We start from the raw sequence: 25462 nt of genomic DNA on the forward strand, positions 1-25462 counted from the left end.
AATAAATAATTTAAAATTATTTTTAATCTCGGAGTTTGTGCTCTGGGTGTATGCTCGCGAATTCTCCACCAGGTTTTTTCCCTAGTTTTGTGCCTCGGATTCGTATTCTAGGTTGCACTATTGTTAATAGGTTACCTCAGAGATATTCAGAGATTATGCATCGTATTATAGTTTTTGCTATGATTTATTTTCAGGATTAGTGTTCCATTGGGGGTTTTAAGTGCAATACGCTTAAGAAGGGTAAATAGAAAATATAATTTCATAATTCATTTAATAAAATTTTATACAAAATATTTTATTATTACCCTACCAAACCCATAACTTCATAATTATTCTATACATTTATTTTTCAAATTAGTCAATTTTCAGAGCTGTCAAATCTATGAATCTATATGACTGGTAACAGATTTCACATTTTTCTTGTGATAAACTTGTGTATTCCATTTTTTTTGAATGGTAAAATTAATTCAAGTAAAACAAACTAAATTATTTGTTATAGGGTGAGCAGGAGCACGAAAGAAAATTTAAACATTCATCATGGACCGACATTCCAGCTTTCATTGTTTTCTTAATTTTTTTTTGTGCCATGGTAATTACATAAATGCATCTTATTAAAGATATTTGCTTAATACCACATGCTATATGAATATTAGGATATCATTTCATATATAAATCTAAATATGCTACAAAAAATAGTAATTACTAGGTATTATTACTAAATCAGATATATTTCTGTCTTTATACCTGAACTTTCCTTTTATAGCCTTATAATTTTATAATAATGAAAATTGATCTATTAAATTTTTCTTTTATGAAATTCATGTTTAAAATTGAGATGCACTGATATTTGATATCTTCAATTTTAAGCCATACCAGTGATTGTTCCTCAAAATAATAACCTTTATAAATTAAATAAAAAATTGGCCTTCATTGAACCCTGAATTGATAAAAATTTTTATCTATTAACTAAATAAATAAAATGATAATTTTTTTTCTTATTTATGTTTAATTTTAAAATTTATAGATTATGAAAAATAAACCATAAATATAATAAACTATGACAAGTTTTTATAATATTAAAAGGCATTTTTATGGCTTAAATTAATAATCAGAGATCTAGCATACTGCCATTTGAGCCAATGCCCAAACTGATACCATCCATGCCAACTACAAAAAATAATAATATAGTATATTTATTTTGAAAAATCATAAGCATAGTTAAGTAAAAAAAATTTTAAACTGTTTTTGCCATTCAGATAAGAAGTCTGCAAATCCAATCCTGCCTTGGTCCATGAAGAATTTTTGTACAAGTTGTTTGTGCATTTGTAATCATATAACATTAAAAAATTGTTTATCTTTTATTTATAGATTTAGTATTTTAGCTAATTATGGGTTGGGCTTTTTGGAACAAATAAAAAAATGGGCTTAAAAATATTTGGAATCTTAATTAGAATAAAAAATATCGGGAATTATCAACCAAAAAAATAGACTATTCTCTAAAAATTATAAAATTATTTATGAATTATCAGCCAATTTTTGAGAAAAGTTGGTCCTGATTAGTTTAAATTTAATTTATTGAACGATAGCCCCTTATATTACACCAATATCCTTCAATCTCTGAAATTTGAAGTGTGGACATTCTAAATTTAAAACAGTTATAAATTTATTAAAATTATGAATAATACTGTCATCACCTTGCTTAATATATAGAAAACGTCAGTGAAAAAAGAATTATTTTTTTTGAACTTGTCTTCAATAAATATATTATTCATTCTTGTTTTTTTTGGATACCAATAATTTCTTATTATTATCAATTTTATAAATAATTAAAATATTTGAAGAAAAATTAAAAATGAGTTACATTTTATATAAGATTGCCAAATTTTATAGAATAAACAATAAGAGAGTTGTAAGAAGTTAAATTAATTCTATTTAAAAGTAAGTTGAGACTTGTTAAAAATACTAGTGTATGTTTTTTTTAGGTTGAAGGCTTCATTAATTAGACAATAATTTCCTTCAACATTTTATGCAGTCAAATTTAAATCCTTTATTAATTTATTTTATATTTTACAAATTTGGGGAAAAAATGGGAAATTGTTAAATTTCATTGTTATCATCTATCTCAAATCTATTTTTGATTAGAGATCTGTAAAAGTAGACCGGGCTTTGGAAAAATTTTATCTTGAATGAAATATATCAAAAAAGGTGCCAATATTTTTTATGTAAAATAAAAATATAATATATTTTATTTGTAGAAACTAGTCGCCATATGACAATCTTCTATTTTATGTATGAAAAAAAAATATCGATATTTAAATAAATTAGGGCTGGACCAGCAAAATTTTTAAAAAAAATTTCCTGACCCATGCTTTAAAAATTAGGCCCGATTCAGATCACTATTTTTAATATCAATCTTGATTAGTAACTTTTTATATTTTTAATTATTTTTTTGGTAAATTAGATTTATAATGCAGATTTTGAAATATAGTTTTCAAAAATGAAATTAAATATAGAGGATATAATTTTAAAACTAATTACATAATTATAAATAAATATTAGTATTTTTTTTATAGAGTGTGTTCATCATCATCATTATATGAAACTTACTTTTCTACTCAAAAAAAGAGCCCACTATGGCTATTGCTATTTTTTTTAAAAAAAGTAGCACACTATTTACTAATTTAAAAGTAGTATGCTATTTCTGGAAGCTAAGGATTGAAATAAAGGATTACAGATTTTATCAATACTTTAAAAAGGTTGTTATTCAAATGCACAGTTTGAAATATTTAGTTTCACAGCTTTAGAATTAATTTAGTCGCACAGTATTTTTATTGAAGATGTTCAGCAGTTTTTAAAATGATTTTAATAAAAGTTTTTAACACCCATTATTTAAAATATCAAAAACTTTGGTAGCTTTAATAAAATTATGACACAAGTCCAAATTTTTTTTAAAAGTTTTGTAAATTTAGAAATTTATAATTCTCACCCAATAATTTATATAGTTCCCATTTTGATTAATATAAAGACCCATTTCTTATTATAATTTGAAAAATATAAATTAATATTGCATACTTTATTTCATTTTGTAAATTTCACAACTTTAAAAGCTAAAGTTTATTAAATTTTATTAATTTCTCTTAACTTTTAAAAATCAATAAACTTCTCATAAATTCGAAAATATAATTTGGGTCATTATTTTAAAACGAATTATTTGTTATTCGATATTCGATTCGATTCATATTTTACGAATACGAATAACACAATTATTTGATTCGAAAATTGGAATCGAATTCGAATAAGGAAAATATATTATTCGTCGAATAATTTTTTAGCTATTATTCGATCGAATTATTAGAGATTATTCGATTGAAATAATAATATTGAAAAATAATCATATATTATTAGTAGGAATTATTTGCAATTATTCCTATTTAATAAAATTTCCTGGTGGAATAATGAAGAAACATTTTATATTTCTAAAATTGTTGTTAACGGCTGTTTTTATTCGAATAACTTCATAATATAAAATTAACTTCCGAAAATTGTTTTATGATGGACGAAGAAAGTATTTATTTTTATATGCAATTTATAACACCTATACAATTATAATAAACTAGTAGCCATCCCGTCAAGAATGACGGGCGAACCAGATATTTCTCCGTCGTTTGATGATGGAGAAATCATAAATTTTACTTTTTGCAAAAACTTTTTGTTTAAAAAATTTGTTGTTGGTATATTTGTCTTCTACATGATATGAATATTATATTGATTTTACTACATTATATATAAAAATACTATATATATGCTTCTATATTATCTTACCAATAAAATTTGTTTGTCTTTTATCCATAGTTTACAAAATATTTAATATTCTATCTTTTTTAATTTATGGTTAAATAAAATTTTCGAATCGAAATCGAATAATATTTGATTTAAACGAATAAGAATAATTCCATTATTCGATTCGTATTTTTGTAGGTATATTTTACATTATAAATAGCTTATTTTGCTTTTTTTTTTCGTTAAATTTACGAAAGTTTATTAATAATATTTTTGATATTTAGGCCACTTTTTAATATAAATAAAACTGCACTTTTAATCAAGAACGAAAATTAATAATATGTTATTTTAAAAAAAAAATTTTATTTTAAAATAAATAAATAAATCAGATGTACATTTGTGCTTACAGCTTATTCATTGGTGCTCCTGAAAGGCTATTTTTACCAGTTGAAAGTTTTGGTCATATTTGTGGCTCTAAAAAACAGCCCTTAGTTCAAGATGCTCAATCTATGATCGATAAAAAGTTTTACGAATTCGGACATAAATTATATATTCATAATTCATTAGGTATTTATTTCACTTGGGCACTGACCCTTTGAAGAGTAAGTCCATTTGTGTTAGCAAATGCCCCGACCAAAGTCTCAATTCGGAAAGTGATCTGAGACAATGGATGAATTCGACGGGTGCTCATTTATGCGAACAATATATAATTGTGAGTACTAAATATACGATAATCCTTTATCTTAAATAATTGAATAAAATAATAGCACCCTTTTTTTATTTAACTTAACTAACACCGTTCTATTTAACTTCATATAACAGATAACTTAATATATTTACAATAAGTAAATCCAACACTTGTCCAAGCATCCCTCCACTCTACTACAATCTCAACCGGTCCGTTACACATGGTCCAGACCATGTAAAAAGGCTGGTCGAAGACTGGCTTTGTAAAAAAATTTTTGTTATTTTTAAAGAATATTTTTGTTATTTTTACTTAATTTAATTGTAGTTTTATCATTTTATTAAAATATAAAAATAATTAACAATTAAAATTAAAAATAATATTTAATTTTGAAAATAAAAATGTGATAAAATAAATAAATAAAGAGAATCGCAAAAACTAAAAGTATCTCCTCTAGAAAAGTAATATACAGTATATACACAAAAAATATACTAAAAAAATTATATGAATCTTCGAATAAGGAAAATTATTTTAAAAAACCGGTCCAGACCACGGTCCAGTGAAAAATATTTAAAAGAGAGGTTTGAACTGCTTCTCAAAAAGATTGGTTCATCTATAGGTCCCGATCTAAAATCTGTTAGTTGACCTTAATTGTTTCACTACTGGATCGCTGAATACTTGTCGTTTAAGATCGTTACACTCACGTTACAATTTCTCTTTTACAATAAATAAGCAAGGAAACACCCTAAATATTCCCGAAGTCAACGGCGATTTTAACAACCGGTACCTATTCAACGAACAAGGTCCCTGCCCTGCTCTACCACTATTTGCCACGTAAAATTCATTTTTTCTTTTTTCTCCATAATTTACTTTATTTAAATATCATTGGTCTACGACCCGACCAATGAGGAGCTTGCATCAATTATGCGGGACCTTTTCTCGCGTTATCTTAAAACATATTTTAAAATGAATAGGATAAAATAGAGAGGCCAGGAAACGTTTAAAATTATTTATCATGTTTACTATTTCGCAGTATGGAATCAAAATTTGGGAACACCGGATCAAATCTCTGAACCACTACCAGAAATTCTATTTTTCCATAACCTATTTTAAAATTTCCAAGAATTTGTTCCAGAAACGGGTTCTAACAAAAGCGCAGATATATTTTGTTTAAAATGTTGTGTGCTTTATTGTTTATTTTTAAAAAAAAAATAATTTTTTTTCAGAGAAAACCTTAAGGGTCGGAAACTAGTGTTGTTAAACGTTGTGATATGCATCGGGCCTAATTTTTAAAGCCCGGCCCGGCCCGAAATTTTTTTAATAAAAGTTTTACCGGCCCGGCCCGAATTTATTTAAATATAGAAATTAATTTTTATAATTACTCAAAATAAAAGACATATGTTATATGTCGCTTAGTTTCAATAAATAAAATCAAATATTTTTATTTTACATAAAAAATTAAATATAAAAATTGATAAATTTAGATATATTTAAAAATAATTTACAAAATCCGACCCGACCCGGCCCGAATTTTTTTAAAAAATATTAGGCCCGGCCCGAACCCGATTATTTGGACTCGAGCCGGGTACGGGCCAGGCCTAACTTTGCAGATCTTTAGTTAAACGTCAATTTGAGTCGATTTTAAAAAAACAACTTATTCAATATTTTAGCCAGAAAAGCCTCGAGATTTCGGATGTTCCTTGCCATCTTTGAACAAAATCTTCAGGTCTTCCTAACATTTTTTCTGGTTTAAAATATTGAGTTGACGGTTTCTAAAAATGGGCTCAAATCTCGAGCCTTTTAACAACACTAATATAGGAACCAAAAAATCAAGAATTATTAAATATTTGTCTAGACCGTAATTTCTTCTTTTGTTTTTTTTTTGCTAGCTACTATTTATTTTTAAAAATTCGGAATTTTAGTTCAAAAAATATTGATAGGAAAATAGCATTTTTTTATATTATTTAATTATTGCTTTTGGTTCTTTAGTTTTTTTAAGATACCTTTAGAAAGAAAGAAAGAAAGAAATTATTAAGTATATTTTTTTTTTGTAAGAAAGAAAAAAATGAATCGGATTAAAATAAACTGGATCCGGTAATTCCCAATCTTAGTGCACTATTGTTCACGAAACAAATCTGTCTTTCTTAGACTTCGCCTAAAATATACTGCACTCGGGAGAAGATTATATTGGGAAATGCTAGTCATTACCCCCCCCCCCCCTCTCTAATTACCTAAAAATCTTTGTTCTGACTTTTATAATATTTTGATTTTCGTATCCAACAAACGGAAGTCCTATGCGTTTTAAAATTTGTTCTTCTAATCTTGTTATATCCCTTCCTATTTTCCATTCGAATTATTATTTTAAAACAACAAACTAACTCTATTTCTCTAATTAAGTTTTCATCCAAATCCCCAGTTACTATTTAATATTTTTTTTTAGCATACCTATCTTGAACAAGTGCGTGGCCTACGTCACTAATTATACTCGTTTAACTCGCGCGCACATTAACCACTTTATAGATGGGGATCTCTCTAAACCTGGGCGCCCTTTCAAATTCAAGGTTATAGCCTTTATCAAGGCCTGCACAGCTGATCTTTACAGGAATAGGATATTGATACTGATCGTACCATTCGTCACTTATGGTAATTAAAAAAAAATCTTGCTGAAATATAACAGTTAAGTAGTGACTCCAGTTTGGTAGAATATGCCCCAAGATTAAGGAGAGGGGTTGAAAAGAGCACAACACCTTATCAATAAAATTATGAGGGAAAGCCCTTTAAATTACATTTACATTTTTATAATGTTTAAATTAAAGTCTTAACGTACGCCTTTGTGAATGTCGCGCTAAATTCGAATTACCACGAGCTGGCAATATGGTTCCTCGTCGTCTTAGGAATATTGTCTATTTACGGTAATTTTATATATTATAAAACTTTTTAAATTTTTATTTCGTGGTCCTTTCGTGATTCCATTTATCGATTTTATAAAATTCTGACCATTTCATTTCTCCCTTTATGATCTCCCCTCTTTTTTTAATAATTTTAAGAAATTTTGGACCCCGTTCAAAGGGGTAGGATAGGACGCAAGGCGTTTAATATAAAATAAAGTTATTACAAAATTGGTTTTAGGTTGTTTTTAAGTCATCATTTTGTAAGTAAACGCTTATAGTGCGCACAAATTGAGCGTTTTAAACACTGCGTTGCAAGCGCAACTAAGGCATTTTAAATGGCCTCGTGTAAATTGGTAAAATTACCGTTTGGCGTTAGCAACCATTTAAATAAATGCAAATAAGTTTGCTTTTTCATTACTTTTTTTTATTCTTCGCTTTGGAATATTATATAAAAATGTAATATAAATAACTTACTTATAATCCTAAAAAAGGAATATTTAGAAATTAAAGAAATAAGAAGGCAGACGATAATATAATTTTCAAAGACAAATCCCTTTTTTAGAACTTATTTAAAATTTTGAAGCGACGATATTAACAAAAAAAGCAATCTCACATTTTTTTTATTTAAAAATTACGGCAAAACGTAAACGTTCAATTTGTGTGCACTATTATGTTAAAGCGTTGCGTTATTACAAAATAAAGCCAATAAATAGGTACGATGAAATTTGAAAAACATATGTTACGATGCGTTGATAAATAAAAATATGCTATAGGATTATAAAAATAATAGTGAATTCGATAAAAGGTACGATTTTTCTTGAATATTTTTTAAGAAACTACTATAATTCAACATGGATCTAATAAAGACAGCAAAATTGATGAGAAAAACAACCTAATAATGCCCCCCCCCTTCCTTATAGGAAAATCCTAGATATACCTATTACTACTATAATGTACTTATCTGTAAAATACAAAAACCTTTTATTATTTAAGTATTAGTCGCTTTCTTGGGCTGGGCTCTTATATGCCAACACATGTACCTCGTAAAGGCTGACCAAGTGGGATTGCGATCTAAAATAGATTCCATCAACATGTACTTGCTAATATTCCTCACTGTGCTAGCTCTAGTTCTCACGGTTAGATATTTTTCTTTCCTTTACTCATCTCTTTTCTTAAAAATTTTTTTTATAACGCCTTTATCACAGAGTCCTTTATATATTTATTATATCATTAGCTCGTAGCTACACTCACTTTCTTCATCCACAATACCCGCCTTCGCTTGATGCACAAAACTATGGCTATCTTGGTAAACTCGCTCAAGGTGTATCAATCCGCTCATGCTCATCGATACATGCTGTCTGCTATGTTTACTCTGGGGCATGCGCTCACACTCTATTTTATATTGGGTCACGTGTCAGGTCATCTGATAACTTCTGGTAATTCTTATATATATTTATATTTAATATCCAATTTTATATTTTTACCTAGTAAAAGTTATTCAAAGGTTAGCGGCATAATAAAATAATGGAACTTGACCACCATTATAATTTGCGATGTTCGCAATTGTTACATAGATGTTAAAATTATTTTTTTCATTGGGAAATTTCGATTTATTTAGATCGGGCATAGCTAGATCGTTCCAAATACTTCACGCTGCATGCCACTAGTTTTGTTAAGCAGCTCGATTTATGTCGATTTTTTAAAACAGCCAACTCAATATTTTAACCAGAGAAATATTATGTATGCCTTAAGATGTTGCTTGGCTCGTAATTTAAGTTCAAATATAAATTAAAATAACTAATTGCTCTCACCTAATCCCAGAGAAATTCTAGTTATCGTTTTATTTTGATGAAAAAAAGAGGAAACAATATTATTCTATTTTACATTTCCCTTTAACCAAATTTGGGCCTATATTAAAAAAAAAAATTAACTGTCCAATTTTTATAAAATAGCCCAAGCCTGAACCCGGCTTTGCCGACTTACAACAGTTCAGTCCCATCCTTAATGGGGGTGGTTGAGATTAAATTTTAAGTTGATAATTGTTGTATCTGTCGATTTGTAATTGACATTTATGAACGTTTTTCAATATATTTTCTATAAGAAAAAGATTTACTTTTAATTGTCTTTGATTTTTTTTAATATGGAAGTAATAAAGATTTGAATGGATATCGATATGGGGGGTATATAAATAAATATAATTTAAATAGTATCATATAAAATATTGGGTTTTGATAATATTTATTAACTTCAAATAAACAATTTTTTACAACATCGAAGCTCATAGATCATTTATGTATTGTATTTATAAAAATGAAATATGTAATAATGAAATATGTAATAATGATATCACTATTAAAATTATAATAATAATAAATAACATAAATATTATCAGACTCAAAACAGGGCTTATTTTTTATTGTTAACAGATACTTCGCAGATAGATTCGTCATCAGGTTACCTAACATTCGAATTCGCCTATCCTTCTCTCTATATCGTGGGCTGGCTTTACATCATGTATATGGCTACGTGCTTTTTCCCTATGTGCAATATCAACTATCAGAGCTTCATCATTTGCCATCTGGTGGCTAAATTTTACTTCTCAAAGTTCGGTCATTTTTTTATTTAAAAAATAAAATATCCTTGCTTCATTTATATTTTTATTTAGGGACTTGGAACTAGTGGTGTAACATAAGGGAAATTTTCACCCCCTTTAGTTTCCCAAATTTTTGTTATGTTGCTTTTTGATTAAATAATGGCGATTTATTTTTCTTCATATTTTATTGAATTATTTTTTTTCCTCTCGTGGTTGATAAATCGTAAAATATGGTTTGTTTTTGGTAATACCCTCATTCTCGATTAAGTAATGTTCACCTGAAGGAAATATATTTGAAGTTAAAACATGTAATAATTGAGGTAAGGATATTAAAGGTTAGAGAGATATGGAACTGGATTGATGGTTAATTAAAGGTTTTGGATTAGGTAAGCTTAATTCATCTTGCATAACAAATCTGACAGGTTCATTTCCGATAATTTTAGTGAGGCAACCGCGATTTCCTTGAGTTGAACCTAAATTTCTTAATCTTTGTTAACAAGTCTAAATTAATTATTATTCCATCGAATTTACTTTACGATGTCTTAATTAATTACTTAGCTTAGGAAAAAAATATTTAAAAATTAAATGCAGATGAAATTTATTTATGTTAACGTCAACGTTTTTTCTGGCAATGTGTTATTTTTTCTACATTAGGCTGCATTCATAGTGGATCTGATCCGACACGATTTAACAGCTGTCGATTTTAAAAATCGGTTTTTGAGAATCCATTTTTCTTTATTAAAACCAATATTTCTTAGGTTATTATCATGTATAGAATTAAAGATAAAATTAATGTTATTTAGAAAAAAATTGATCTCATAAACATATTTTAAAAATCGATCAGCTGTTAAATCGTGTCGGATCGGATCCACTATGAATGCGGTCTTAAATTATTTTTTGGGGGGTCTTTTTTTTTAAATTTAAAAAAACCAGATTTTACCGGAAATATATTCCAGCATGTTTATAATACCTTATTTTATGAATAGTAGACAATTTCGCCAGGAAATTTTGAACTCAATATAATTTATATTCGTTTTTCCATAGATTTTTTATATAATTTTTAAAATGAGTCAAAGGTTAACATCAAAATTGTCTACAATTCATAAAGATAGGTATTACAAACATGATGGCATATATTTCCGAAAAATCCGATTTTTAAATTTAATAAAACCCCCATTTTAAAGTAGAAAAAATAACACTTTACCGGAAGTACACATTGATGCTAACATATATAATACAAGAAATTTTAAGGATATTTTTAATAGAATATGTTGAGCTGAATCAATTAATCATATCAAAAAAAAATACAATATAATGCAGACAAAGCATATAATGACATGTAATATATTGATAGTGTATCACCTGAAAAGCAAAGTGAACTAGATATTGAATTCGCAACAGCCCTCTATATAAAATTTTCCATTTGTTGCCATAATCCGATGTGGTATTGGAAGAAATTATTTCAATCCTTAAAACCTGTATTTAAATATACTTTAAAAATATTTAGTCGGTAAAAATTTTTTTAAACAATGAATACTAAAGGATTAAATATATAATCTAAAGATTAGATAAAAACATGATCCTCATTTATTGATCGGTGGACAAAAGAGTGGTATGTAATATAAATTTCATTATGGAAACCCCAAGCCCCATAAGTATGCATGTGCTGAAATGAATATATCGAATGAATTTATTATATTAATTGAGGGAATAGGAAACAACAAAAATTAACGCCATTATAACTATTGATGCAACCAATATGAATAGAGCATGGACACTGTATCAAGTGCATCGGGTGTGATGGACTTCATTTACTTCGAATATAGTAAAATCAAATTTTAGTAGCGAAGGCCAAAAAGTATTATATAAAATATGCAATACTCCACACCTGTTATCAACATTTTAAGCAAAACAACTACTTCGAGATAAAAAAAAATAGGATTGCTAATAGTTGCTTAGCCCAACTCGCTGGGCATGTGGTATAGTTATGATGATTAGTTACCCTGTTAAAACAAATTAAGTTTGCAAGGAGGCAATACTTTATATTTTTTACTTCCGAGATAGGATTTTAAAAAATTGGTAAGATCAGGAAATCGATGTTTTATAAGAACAATTTTCCAGTCTATGGGGAAAAGAAACTTCTGCAAAAGACAAATTTGCTCGATTCTAGATATGCAAACTCTTATGTGCGTAATCGTTTTCATCTTCAAAAGATAGCGAACAGAATAAATTATGTGATACTTGTTTAAATAATATGCTTGTAAATCTTGAAGAAAAATAATCAATATTGATCTGTAAACGTTTTTTTCCCCAAATTATCTCTATTTTCCCGGGAAGTTTACATCCCTACTTAGAACTAGAACGTTCCGCAATCAAAATTTGATTCTTTCCCAAACATATGATCAAGAGAATGAGAATGAAATTTTTTTTTTTAATATAGGATTTATATTATAAAATGATGATTCAAAATTTATACCATTCAAGGTTTAATTTTTTAGCCTCTTCCAGGATTAAAATGTTTAAATTACATCCTAATTATTTTTTTTTTAAAAAAAATTGACAATAAAATTTTGGGGTTAACTTTTTAACCAAAACCTAACCTATAATATCAAAAGGCTCTGCACTTTAGGGTGCCATATCATTTTTGACTCCTTTGTCCAAATAGTCATATTTTAAACCAGCATAAGAAAGGGTTTATAAATTAAAATTACATTTTTTTTTCATTCTCATATGTATATATATCATGGAAGAGGAGAGGATCGTAAAAAGACGCCCCTAAAATCGAGCCTAGCGTACACCTTCAAATCACTGAAACATTTTGGTTCTATCGTAGTCTTAACCCTTCTTCAGCATGTCCTTTGGTTCCCCAAGATGATTTTCGCATTATTAGTTCACAAGTAAACTTATTTTTTTTATCTTAGAATTATTATCTTTTTTTTAAAAAAAGGAAAAGAAATCCAAAACCTGGATTTAATCCCATTGGATAACGAAAAATCTTATCTCAAACAATTTTTAATATTATTATTTTCTCCAAATTTATGCCATAATAATGTAAAGACGGGAGTGGGATGGCATATATCCTTAAAATTTTTTTTCAAATCTCAATATTAATTGATATTCGAGATATAACTATTAGAGATTTGCTATGCCCAACGGGCCCGGGTAAAGTTCAAACAATTTTTTTGGGCTGGACCGACATTGGCAAGGCATTTACTAAATTGCCAACGGACTGGACCTGAAAATTTTGCCATTTGGAGACCCTCAAATAAACTTTTTATTATTTTTAAAGGAGAAATTTGAAGTTTAGTTAAAAGGAAAAAAAAATAAGTTGTTTATTGTCAAAGTTTAATCATTTAATTGAGGCAAAATTAATTTAATCGTGGTCTAAAACTATGAATAGTAATTAGGTATAGATTATAAGAAATCTGAAATATATATTTTTTTGGTATTTTAAATACAAAATAAAGAGATGTATAGCCACATTTTAAGGAGATGATAAGAATAAGATAGCTAAACAAAGAATTATTCAATGTTTGGAAGAGGAAAAAAAATATATGCAAAGTTTAGGACATGAAACAAATAAAGAAAGAAAGCAAAATTCGAGTTAATTAGTAAGAATTTTCATCGCTATAATTCCAAAAAACTTATAGAGTAGAGATCTCTATAATTTTGGACCAGATGACTTGGAAAAAAATATTTTCAGGCCGGTGTAACGTGTGAAAGTGATTACCGTGAGATTTCGAATTCTCACACCATCAAAATCTCACGGCTGACACCATGTGAAAGTGATTTCATGAGATTTTGATTTTTATCGCTTCAAATACATTGGGGGCCATTTAAATCATCAAAATCTCACGGCTATAATATTTCAAAATCTCAAGATATTTTAAAAATCTTGCATTATTAATTTAAATATACTTTTAAAACGTCAGATTTGAATGAGGCTGTCAAATTAGAAATATTTCTATATAATACAATTTAATTTGAAATTCTTTTTCATTATGAAGTAATTTTTTAACAATATATTATTTCAGAAATATTTTAGCTCAAATTATAATGATATATATATGTCTTCCTAAAATGTTCTAAAGTTCCAATGAATGTTAATAAGGCTAACTTTATTAGAAAGATAACCGCCTTCAAGATTATAGAAAATCAATTATTCTATGGGGAAAGTAAATTTTAGATATGTCATGATTAATTTTTTAAAATTAGCCATTATAAGTTTAATGTAATATATTATTTTTTAACATTGAAAAATGCTCAGGCCATTGATTATTATCTTTTTTCATCTAAAATTAATTATAGCTGCAAATGTAAGTGTATATATATATATATGTAAGAACATTTGATAAACTTTTACATATAGGCATTATAAATGCTATTTTACAACTAAAATTTAATTTAGATTATCACATAAAGATGAAAAGTAAATGTTAGATACTTTTATTATAATGTATATTGGGCTTATAAATGATTGCATAATTAATTTATTAAAGTTAGGTATTATAATATATATAACTAAAATTGTATGACAAAATTAAGTGCAGTTTATTATTCTAGCCATTGATTATATATATTTTTTCTGCATCACAAATATTATTATATATATAATTTAATAATATTTTAGAAGAAAGAAAAGTTATACTGACAGGAGATGAACAAAAAAAAATAATTAAAACAATACATGAGGGGGGATTGCTATGGGAGGGCATCTGGGGATTAATAAAACTAATCAAATAATAGCTGAAAAGTCAAAATTTGCAATAATCTTTTAATTATTTTTTTTAAGCTTTTATTGGTTGAGAAGCAATAAAAGTGTTAGAGAGTTTATCAAATCCTATGAGGTTTTTCAAAAATCAAGCAGTCGTTTTGATAAAACCTCAAATGTTTTGCACAATATTAAAGTTGTGCCAAAGTTTTGGTATCAAATTGGCATCGATTTAATCCAGATGCCAAAATACAAGGAAAAATACAAATATATTTTATGTGCCATATGCTATTTTTCAAAATATTTAATGGCTATTTCTATTAAGGATAAAACAGCTAAATCTGTTGTAAAAGCCTTATACATCATTGTCAACACCCACCAATGCTATGAAGTAATAAAATAAAAATACCAATTTTAACTGAATTTTATTATATTAATATATATTTTTTTAAATTTAATAAAACTAAAATATATATTTATTAAAGATTCAGATAAATGATCAAGGCAGGGAATTCTGTAACAATGTTTGTACAGAATTCCATAAATATTGTGGGATTGTCCAGAGAGTAACCTCAGCCTACTACCCACAAGCAAATGGTTTGGTTGAGCGAGTTAACAGAACAATCCAAAACCGAATAGCAAAATCGGTTTTGGATATCCCAACTGACTGGCCAGATGCTTTGGTACGGGTGTGTGGCACCTACAATTTTTTACACTCTTCTACGGAATTTTCGCCCTATGAACTGATGTATGGTCAGAAATCACGACGCCCTCTTACAGTAGAAATAATTTTTAATGTTATATTTTTAGTTATTATTTAGTTACAAAACAAAATTGAGGATGTATTAGCCTTACCAGAGGTTATGGCAAAAATAACAATTGATCATTGTTTAAAAGAAGAGTTAGAAATTAAAATGGCTCATCTTAAACCGTAGAAGAGTGTATGCAAGAATTGTTGATGCCATACACCCCTACCAAAGCATCTGGCCAGTCAGTTGGGATATCCAAAACCGATTTTCTATTCGGTTCTGGATTGTTCTGTTAACTCGCTCAACCAAACCATTTGCTTGTGGGTGGTAGGCTGAGGTTACTCTCTGGACAATCCCACAATATTTATGGTATTCTGTACAAAAATTGTTACAGAATTCCCTGCCTTGATCATTTATCTGAATCTTTAATAAACATATATTTAGTTTTATTAAATTTAAAAAAATATATATTAATATAATAAAATTCAGTTAAAATTGCTATTTTTATTTTATTACTTCATAGCATTGGTGGGTGTTGACAATGATGTATAAGGCTTTTACAACAGATTAAGCTGTTTTATCCTTAATAGGAATAGCCATTAAATATTTTGAAAAATAGCATATGGCACATAAAATATATTTGTTTTTTTCCTTGGATTCTGGCATCTGGATTAAATCGATGCCAATTTGATACCAAGACTTTGGTATAACTTTAATATTGTGCAAAACATTTGAGGTTTTATCAAAACGACTGCTTGATTTTTGACAAACCTCACAGGATTTGATAAACTCTCTAACACTTTTATTGCTCCCCAACCAATAAAAGCTTAAAAAATATAATCAAAAGAATATTGCAAATTTTTACTTTTCAGCTATTATTTGATTAGTTTTATTAATCCCCAGATGCCCTCCCATAGCAATACCTGCAACTGTAGATACACCCCCCTCATGTATTGTTTTAATTATTTTTTTTGTTCATCTCCTGTCAGTATAACTTTTCTTTCTTCTAAAATATCATTAAATTATATATATAATAATATTTGTGATGCAGAAAAAAATATATATAATCAATGGCTAGAATAATAAACTGCACTTAATTTTGTCATACAATTTTAGTTGTATATATTATAATACCTAACTTTAATAAATTAATTATGCAATCATTTATAAGCCCAATATACATTATAATAAAAGTATCTAACATTTACTTTTCATCTTTATGTGATAATCTAAATTAAATTTTAGTTGTAAAATAGCAATTAATAATGCCTATATGTAAAATTTTATCAAATGTTCTTACATATATATATATACACTTACATTTGCAGCTATAATTAATTTTAGATGAAAAAAAGATAATAATCAATGGCCTGAGCATTTTTCAATGTTAAAAAATAATATATTGCATTAAACTTAAAATGGCTAATTTTAAAAAATTAATCATGACATATCTAAAATTTACTTTCCCCATAGAATAATTGATTTTCTATAATCTTGAAGGCGGTTATCTTTCTAATAAAGTTAGCCTTATTAACATTCACTGGAACTTTAGAACATTTTAGGAAGACATATATATATCATTATAATTTGAGCTAAAATATTTCTGAAATAAAAAATATATTGTTAAAAATTTACTTCATAATGAAAAAGAATTTCAAATTAAATTGTATTATATAGAAATATTTCTAATTTGACAGCCTCATTCAAATCTGACGTTTTAAAAGTATATTTAAATTAATAATGCAAGATTTTAAAAATATCTATGAGATTTTGAAAAAAATCTATGAGATTTTGAAATATTGAATAGCCGTGAGATTTTGATGATTTAAATGGCCCCCAATGTATTTGAAGCGATAAAAATCGAGATTTTGATGGTGTGAGAATTCGAAATCTCACGGTAATCACTTTCACACGTTACACCGGGCTAAACAACTTGCTTACTTTGTGCAAAGTATTTTTATAAATTGTATATGGTGATGCAAAACCGTTCCATTGGAGTCGATTTTTAAAAGGGCTAACAGTATTTTATCTAGAAAAGAAAGCCTTAAGATACTCATAGATGTCACAAAGGTTCGTACATCTATTAGCGAAATCATGAGGCTAAGACAAAATTTTTCTGGCTAAAATATTGAGCTTTCCGTTTTTCAAAATCTCTCAAATGGAACGACTTTGCACTAATTGAATAAAATTATGGCTCCTTGTTTTGTTAGACATAATATTTTTTTTTACGAGAGTAAAGGTTTTTCACCCTGAAATCATACTGCCGGATCAACAAACAAAAGATGTTATTCACGATATCGCTTAGTATCTATATTGTATCGGCCGATACTTTTAATCTTACGATTACAGCGGCCGATATTATTGATTATTAGCCTTCAATTTTCTAAGCCTATAAAAAAAGAGGGATTAATCCATATTTCTTTTAATTTCATTAGATAAATATTTCTTTTTTAAAAATAAATACACTATATTAATAAATATTTTTGATATCGTTATTGGCTATCAGTCGATACTTTGTTAGTATCGATTGTATTGGGCTGGGTATCTGTCGATACTTTATTAGAATCATTTTGCTTGGTTTGGATATCGGCCGATACATTTTTAGTATAATCATCTTCTTAGGTATCTATCGATACCTTGTTGGTATGGGTTTGAAAAATAAGTAAAGTGGAGAGTATCATAAATTTAGAAATGTTTGTAAACATTAAAACTTTATACTTGTTGTATAAAGATTCGTTCCCTACTCCAAGATAGCCATCATAGGTAGCTTAGAAAGTCAAAATAGAAATGGTCGCGTCGAAAAAAGCGAAAATCTTACGGTGGGAGACAACTCGAATAGAAAAACCTTTCAAAATGGGTTTAACGACGAAATTCCTAAAAATGTTTACCAGACCTTGCAGTGTAAATATTTCCTCTATTACCCGTTGATGGCTCCTTTCTTGTTAGTAGGTGGGTGACCAATTTTTTTTGTACATAATAGTTATATTTGTCTATTAATTTTCGATGACTTATATATTTTTTGTTAATCGGAATTAAAAAATCTCATGAGTGGAAAAAAATACTGACAACAATTGTTTCTTTTTCTTTCTTTCTCTCTCTTTCTTTCTTTCTCTTTCTTTCTTTCTTTCTTTCTTTCTTTCTTTCTTTCTTTCTTTCTTTCTTTCTTTCTTTCTTTCTTTCTTTCTTTCTTTCTTTCTTTCTTTCTTTCTTTCTTTCTTTCTTTCTTTCTTTCTTTCTTTCTTTCTTTCTTTCTTTCTTTCTTTCTTTCTTTCTTTCTTTCTCTTAACTTCTCTTAGTAAGTCACTGAAACTAGGAGAAATTTTTAGTGCGATCGTGTGATTATTGGTGGAAATTTTTTTTATGTAAGATAATTTAATTACTCAAAAAGTTTTAAGAATAGCGTAACTTTTGTGAAAATTTTCACAATTCTTTAATGGTTTATATATCTTCTTTGAATTAGGGTAATTTTCGAGATTTGTGATTTTTTATATTTAGGATATAGTCTAAAAATATATATATTTTTGTAAAAATTTTAAAAAAAGGCATGTGTTACATTGAACGCTACAAAGTTAGGACTATTAAATCAAATACTCGATAATTAAGCAACTTATTTGAATAAACATAATATATAAACAATTATATTATAGATAGATATAATTTTAAGAAAAAATATAAATAGTTCTATATAAATTTATATCATTTAATTATTAAATGAATTTACTCAAATTTGACTATTCACATATACATATATAAATGACAAAAAATATTTCCTTCCTTTTCTCCTTCCATATAGAATAGATAGCTGCTTGAACATGTTGAGCATCTCATGCTATTATAACAACATGCGTGATTAATAAGAAGCTCATGATCTTTTGAAAAAGCCATGGTTTTTGTATAATGATCTCGGTAAAATTTATGTAATCCATAAAAAGGAGGGAAAATATTTGTAAAATTAAAAAAATACGTTAAATTAATATTTATTAATTAAAAAATCTTCAACTAATGGCCACAATAAAATACACCAATCGACACACGATCGCATATTTATTCTGTTTTAATATAAAAATAAAAAAATTTAAAAAAAAATTAAAAGTTTCCCCTAGTTTCAGTAACTTACCAAAATTTATGTAAATGTTACAATTTTATTATAAAAGTGGCAGATGTTATTCAGATACATGTCTGGACTGAGGAACTAATCTCTTGGGCAAGGTTAGGGTTAAGATTAAGAGATAGTCAGATATGGGGTGGGGGTTAATATAATTCTATTTCTTAAAAACATAATTACAATTAAATATATAATATTTTAGGATAAGACTTCTTCTTTATCGTTTAATGGCTGTTTACCAGGATCAGCCAATTTCATATGTGATTTCCTTTTTCCCACTTTTTTTTGCGATCTTGGGGATTGATATTTGCAAGACCCATTGATCTCGTGTCATCCTGTTATCACTTTCATCTGCATCATCTTTTGTCCTACTCGAGACCCTGATCCCAATTCCATGAAGTGCATCACTTTAGCCAACCATCTTTCTTTCAATAACCACTCTATTCATTTCTATTCTAATCCTTTCCCGCTATTCCTTGTTTCTCTCTTTCTCATATATACCCACACATCTATCTAACCATTCTCATCTCCCTCCATTCTTTTCAATTAATAGCTTCGTATGTCGCTTTCATTCACCTTTCCGCAGGCGTAATTTATAGCTTCACGGTCAGCTTACTTAAACTTTTCACCTCAGAGGCATGCTCTTAGGAATTTCTTTTATGCATAATCTGACCCTTGCAAACAACATACAAATATCGCCTCCATCCGCATTCAGTATGTCACATAAGCGTCCAAAATATCGAATCGAATAATAAAATATCCGATTCGTAAATTTCGAATAATTTAATATTCGCGTGAATGCGAGTTGTACCGAATAACGTATTATTCGAATTAATTTTCGATAGACCCAGTGCCTTACAAATAACAAAACTTTCCCACTTCTTCCTTGACCATGTCCAAGCCATCTTTTTTATCTTCGTTATTAAAGTAATGGGACCTTTTGCTCGCGAATTTACATATAAATCAGACCGGCAGGCCCGCCCCTTAGCTAGGTCTGGGTGCCGTATTTTAATTATTTTAAATTTATATCGCGCTTAAAACCCATGACGATTCTAGATGGGATATATAGTTCAGGATGGATATATTGAAGAATTTTCTTCCCGGAATTTTAAAAATATCTGCATACCCTTATTTATTCTCCTTAACCCGTGAAAACTTTTCGATTAACGATGTAAATAAAAATTTTTGGTTTTTTTTAAAAAAAAGAGTTAAATCATTTTTCTATAGGCGCCTTCGATCTTTTTCATCTTTTACATAAAGCACCTCGAGTTCAAAGATCAGTGAATGGAATTTGTGATAGTGGGTAAAACTCTCAAAAAAATTAAATAAAAATAAGATTGTCAGAATTTAATTTGGTACGATGCGTCGTTATTCAAAAGGAACCAAATTCGATTTTTCTTTATATTTGTCAAGATCTTCAAACTGAAAATTAGTTTAAATTCTCTTTTTTTTTCATCCTTCGTTGAACCTCTAATTTTTATCCAGGGCCTATCCAATTTAAATAACGGGTTAATGATTAGTATATATATTAGCGGCAATGTGTTATTTTCAACTTTAAACATTTTTTTAACGCCTTTTTTTTGTTGTAAATTTAAAAATCTGATTTTGCCGGAAATGAATTTCCCCCATGTTTAGAATGCCCATCTTATGAATTGTAGATTATTTTACCGTTATTCCAAACATGATAAAATGCATTTCCGGTAAAGTCCGATTTTTTAATTTAAAAAAAACCAACCAGAATTGGATATAGATATTAAAAAGTGAGGGTCGGAAAATTCGTACAAAAAAATTTAACCGACCAGGTATAACGGTCTGGGCATCTTGCGCAAAAAAATCTTAATAGGCCGAAGAAGGGGGTTAGTCTTCGCAGACCTTTAGTAAATATTATGTAAAAAAAAGGAAATTTTAAACCTTGTCCATATCTTTTATAAAGGTTTCGAGAAGTATTCTTATTGCAAATCGGTTAAAAAAACGCACGCTATATTTCTGACTTGCCCATTTCCTATGGATAGCATATGTTCCACATTGCACACCCTTTTTTGGCTTATCAAGCTTGGACCTATGTGCTTGAGCGCTATGTTTTGCCTGGTGTTCCTGCAAGTTTTTTTATTTTATTTTTTAAACCGATTCCTTTCAAAAGAGTTTAAAATTACACGGTGCATAATATCGTGTCCAAACGGGGAAAATAAATAATCGTAGGCTTATTAAGAAGACCTCCTTAAAATGGTGATATAAAAAAATATTCTAGTCAAGGGGGTAACAATATCTATAAAGATATGGGTCCGCTCCATGGCCCGAAAAATATTAATTTTATATTTTCCTTCCCATTCTTCCGCGAAAGGAAGAATTTTGCCTGATTGAATATCACAATAAGATTTGAAGAAAAAACAAAAAAATTTGTAATAAATAGAACAAAATAGATAAACATCATTCCATCATAGTTATGGCTTGAATATTGAAATTTAGCTCATTTTTCTTTTTGTCCCTTAGCGCGATTTAGCGGCGAATTATACAAAATACCCGGTATTTGTATTTTCCGCCGCGAATTCGCCCTAACTATGAATGCAGGGTTAAGGGGGGGGGGAAACTGGCAATCTTAGAAGTAGACACCTAGATCGATTTTTCCTCTCAACCTAAGCCCTCTGCCCGAATTTGAAATCTCACATTCAAAATATTTATTAAATTTTCAAACAAAATGCAAATAAAATGGAATTTCTTTTTGACTTAGAAAACAAATAAAATAATAATTTAGCGTTCATTAAATTTTTTAAATATTTTTTTCTAGAACAATCACGACTCTTACTTATACAGTATATCACTACTCTGCTGTTCGCTTTTATTCACCAACTATGCCGTATCCCACGCTATTTTACCCATTGAAGTAAGTAAAATTTCTAGTAGAAGATGGAAAAAAAAATATATAGGCTACATAATTTATTCTATAAAAAAAACAACTATTTAAAGCACCATAAGGAACGTAAAAAATACCACCTTTACGATAAATGGGGTTAGGGCAATGACATATAATAACACCTAGACTGACGATGCATTCATTTAAAGTGTACATCAATAAAAACAGCTGGGGACGCCATTTTGATTACCAATATCATTGTTAAAAATTTTAAACGAGAGGCCAATTTATTCCTATGTCTGACGCAAACTTTGTTGAAGAATTGCCTGATCATCGAGATAGTAAGGAAGCTAGGTTATCAATATAATAGTAGCTTTGTTACTATATAGGTTACCAAAAATGGCGGATCCAGCTGATTTGCATTCAACGACGCTTTCAAATGCATTATTATGAATGCATCGTCAGTCCAGGTATTATTATATGTCATTGCTCCCGTTATAAAAAAAATATATCGGCTCTTTCCGGTTTAAAATTTAATATCGGTTCGTTTCCGTTTTTTATGTTTTTTAGATTTTTTTTTATAAAATTAATCATTCATAATATTAATTATTTATTTTTAGTTGACCAAATAGCCACAAAATTTGAGCCATTTTTTTAAAAATATATTTAAATATATTTCATAAGTGTTATCGTCGCCTGAGAATTAGAATATTCCATCTGCGCTTATTGTAATTTTACAAGGAGATCAATTTTAAAAATTAGGGGGGGGGGGGTGTTTATATTGTTTTTCGATAGGATATTAATTTATATTTTAAATATAATTTGGAATATTTTTTTTTTTAAAAAAAAGTCATTTTTTGACAAAAAGTGGATATAGAAATAAATCTAATTTTTCAGGCGACGATATAGGTTGGGGTCAGGGAAGAAATAAATTATTAAAACGATGAATATAACCAATAATACGTTTGTAATTTTTTTTCCCCTTTATTCTGGGGTGGTAAAACAATCTTATACATTTTATTGGGATGGACGTTTGAACTTCGCTATAAAGAACCGATCAAAAGATCGCTGACGATTTACATTTTTTTTTTTTAAATAAAAGCGGTTAAAAATATTATCTATGTTATTTTTGATAAATAAACGTAAAGGTCACCATTTATACCACGTTACTTTGCTTTTGCGAGGATTTGAGAATATCCTATTCCTCCGATACAAAGCATCTGTACTATACTGGAATCTCTTTGCTGGTTTTTCGTTTTTTTTTTAAAAAAAATAAAATATTATTAAAAATTATTAACAAAATAATCTATGACACATTTTAATTAATAAACATGTGGCTGGAAGGGATGGTTATTTTCGTTCATTTTAAAATGGCGCCAAAGTTCATTCATAATATATTACAGCTGATTGATTGATTTCGTAAAAAATTTTTGAACTACATTAAAAGGGGGGAAAAACAAACAACATGCTTAAAAATTACGGAAAATTTTGAATTACTTCAAAAAAAATTAAATTTTAAAATTCTTATATTTTTTTTTTATATTTAAACTCAATTTAACGATGAGGCGAGTATAAATATAGCCAAAAAAAGGTCTACAATAAGTTGACCTAAAGACCTCCAATTAAATTTATGGCGGAAATCTCCGCCTGATAGTGCTCCCTGTAGGAAAATATTGAATATGCCCCTATGGATAGATAAATTTTAAAATAAAATGCGATATTAAAAAGCTTGCAATAAGATTGGGTGGATTATTTTTATTTTTTAAAAACATAATAAACAGCGTAATGTTTTTCCCTCCCTTATGAAACGAGTTTTTATGATATAAAATGATGACAAAAATTATTGGTTTTTTTTCTTCTATATTTTTTTGATATATATATATAAAGGATACCTTCAGAAGAATCTCACCATTGTATGGGCCTGTTGGTTATATCGGCACATAATTCCTTTAAAATATTTTTAATTCTTAAAAAAAAATATATAAAATTGAACTGCAGTATTTCACTTATCTATAATTGTTATTATAACCCATCATAAATATATATTATATATACATATATATTTTTTAGATATTTACACCTAAATTTTGATATTTTTAAGTATAATATCGGGAATTATTATTTTTTTTAAAAATCTCTGATATCTAGTCATTTTTTAAAAAATACTTATATATATATCCGTCCAGCTCTACTTATTAGTTTCATATATTTTAAAGATATTTATATATTTTTTTAAAAAAAATAATTTATTTAAAAAAAAAAAATTTATTTAAATTTATATATTATATTAATTAATCCACATTCCGCCATTTTATTTTTCTTAAAATATTTGATAATTTTATTATATATATATATATTTATACATTCCTATCCGGTGTTATTATAACTAGAATGATCGGTACGTAAAAATTGCCGAAATTCTTATATATATATATAAAGAAATATTATTCCTAAATAAATTTTAGACTAATATATTTTTCAATTTTTTAATGGTATTGTTCTTGTGGCTATAAAACTTTTTATAGGGTTCTCTTCGAGAAATTTAATAATTCAGGTACAAGCACTTTATAAGGAAAATAAGATCCGGCCACTAAATTCTAGAGTCGGCCATGAGTATCATAGGTTTCGAAACATTTATCCGTGTTATATGATAAGCATTTCGGGGAGCAGGTCCATCTTAGCAACCTTGGGTAAACCATTAAATGGAATCTTGTCTATTATAACCTGGGACATAGTTTACAAATGTATTTTCGATATAATTGCAATTAACACGGAGTTACATACAATTCTTATTTTGAGTTGAAGAATCAAAGCAGTAAAATTTTAACCTACTTTAAAATATGTTTAATAGGAAAGAGGTGAGACCTAAACCATCTCATCCTAGGATTTATCATATTCAATAGCGTCATTGGGGGGGGGGGGAGAGGAAGTGTAGGGGCTTGCGCTCCCTAAAAATTATAAGAGCCCCCTGAAAATTTTTAAATTAAAAAAAATGATATATCAAACCTAAGCATATCCTTAATTTTTTATAATCCTTTTCCTTATGATTTTATTAATAGTATATTTTGCATGATTTACACTTTTGTTCTCTATATTT

The 25462-nt window shown here is 27.8% G+C and overlaps 1 protein-coding gene and 1 long non-coding RNA gene across 2 annotated transcripts; one reads left to right on the top strand and one right to left on the bottom strand.

Moving 5' to 3' along the window:
• Positions 1-403: 403 nt before the first annotated feature.
• Positions 404-24553, top strand: LOC135927957 (choline transporter-like protein 1). Its single transcript, XM_065464246.1, has 16 exons — positions 404-456; positions 500-589; positions 4170-4303; positions 4348-4492; positions 5199-5299; positions 6906-7108; positions 7282-7377; positions 8350-8492; positions 8591-8792; positions 9783-9960; positions 12700-12846; positions 18141-18358; positions 21448-21614; positions 22300-22395; positions 23514-23612; positions 24253-24553. The coding sequence occupies exons 1-16, from the start codon at positions 454-456 to the stop codon at positions 24307-24309; spliced, it is 2079 nt and encodes a 692-aa protein (XP_065320318.1). The 5' UTR covers positions 404-453; the 3' UTR covers positions 24310-24553.
• LOC135929042 (uncharacterized) lies at positions 16134-16985 on the bottom strand. The gene is made up of 3 exons (XR_010572460.1): positions 16872-16985; positions 16275-16415; positions 16134-16235 (listed from the first exon to the last, which is right to left on the bottom strand). It is a non-coding gene; the product is annotated as an uncharacterized LOC135929042 (long non-coding RNA).
• Positions 24554-25462: the final 909 nt, after the last annotated feature.

The sequence above is a fragment of the Gordionus sp. m RMFG-2023 genome, chromosome 4, assembly GCF_954871325.1.
Source record: "Gordionus sp. m RMFG-2023 chromosome 4, tfGorSpeb1-WG-v2, whole genome shotgun sequence".
Taxonomy (NCBI): domain Eukaryota; kingdom Metazoa; phylum Nematomorpha; class Gordioida; order Chordodea; family Parachordodidae; genus Gordionus; species Gordionus sp. m RMFG-2023.

Bases quoted from the DNA above. Each gene is read 5' to 3' on its own strand.
- LOC135927957 (XM_065464246.1), top strand. The intron at 4,304-4,347 runs GTTTTACGAATT...ATAATTCATTAG, and splicing joins CAATCTATGATCGATAAAAA to GTATTTATTTCACTTGGGCA. The intron at 7,109-7,281 runs GTAATTAAAAAA...TTTAAATTAAAG, and splicing joins CGTACCATTCGTCACTTATG to TCTTAACGTACGCCTTTGTG.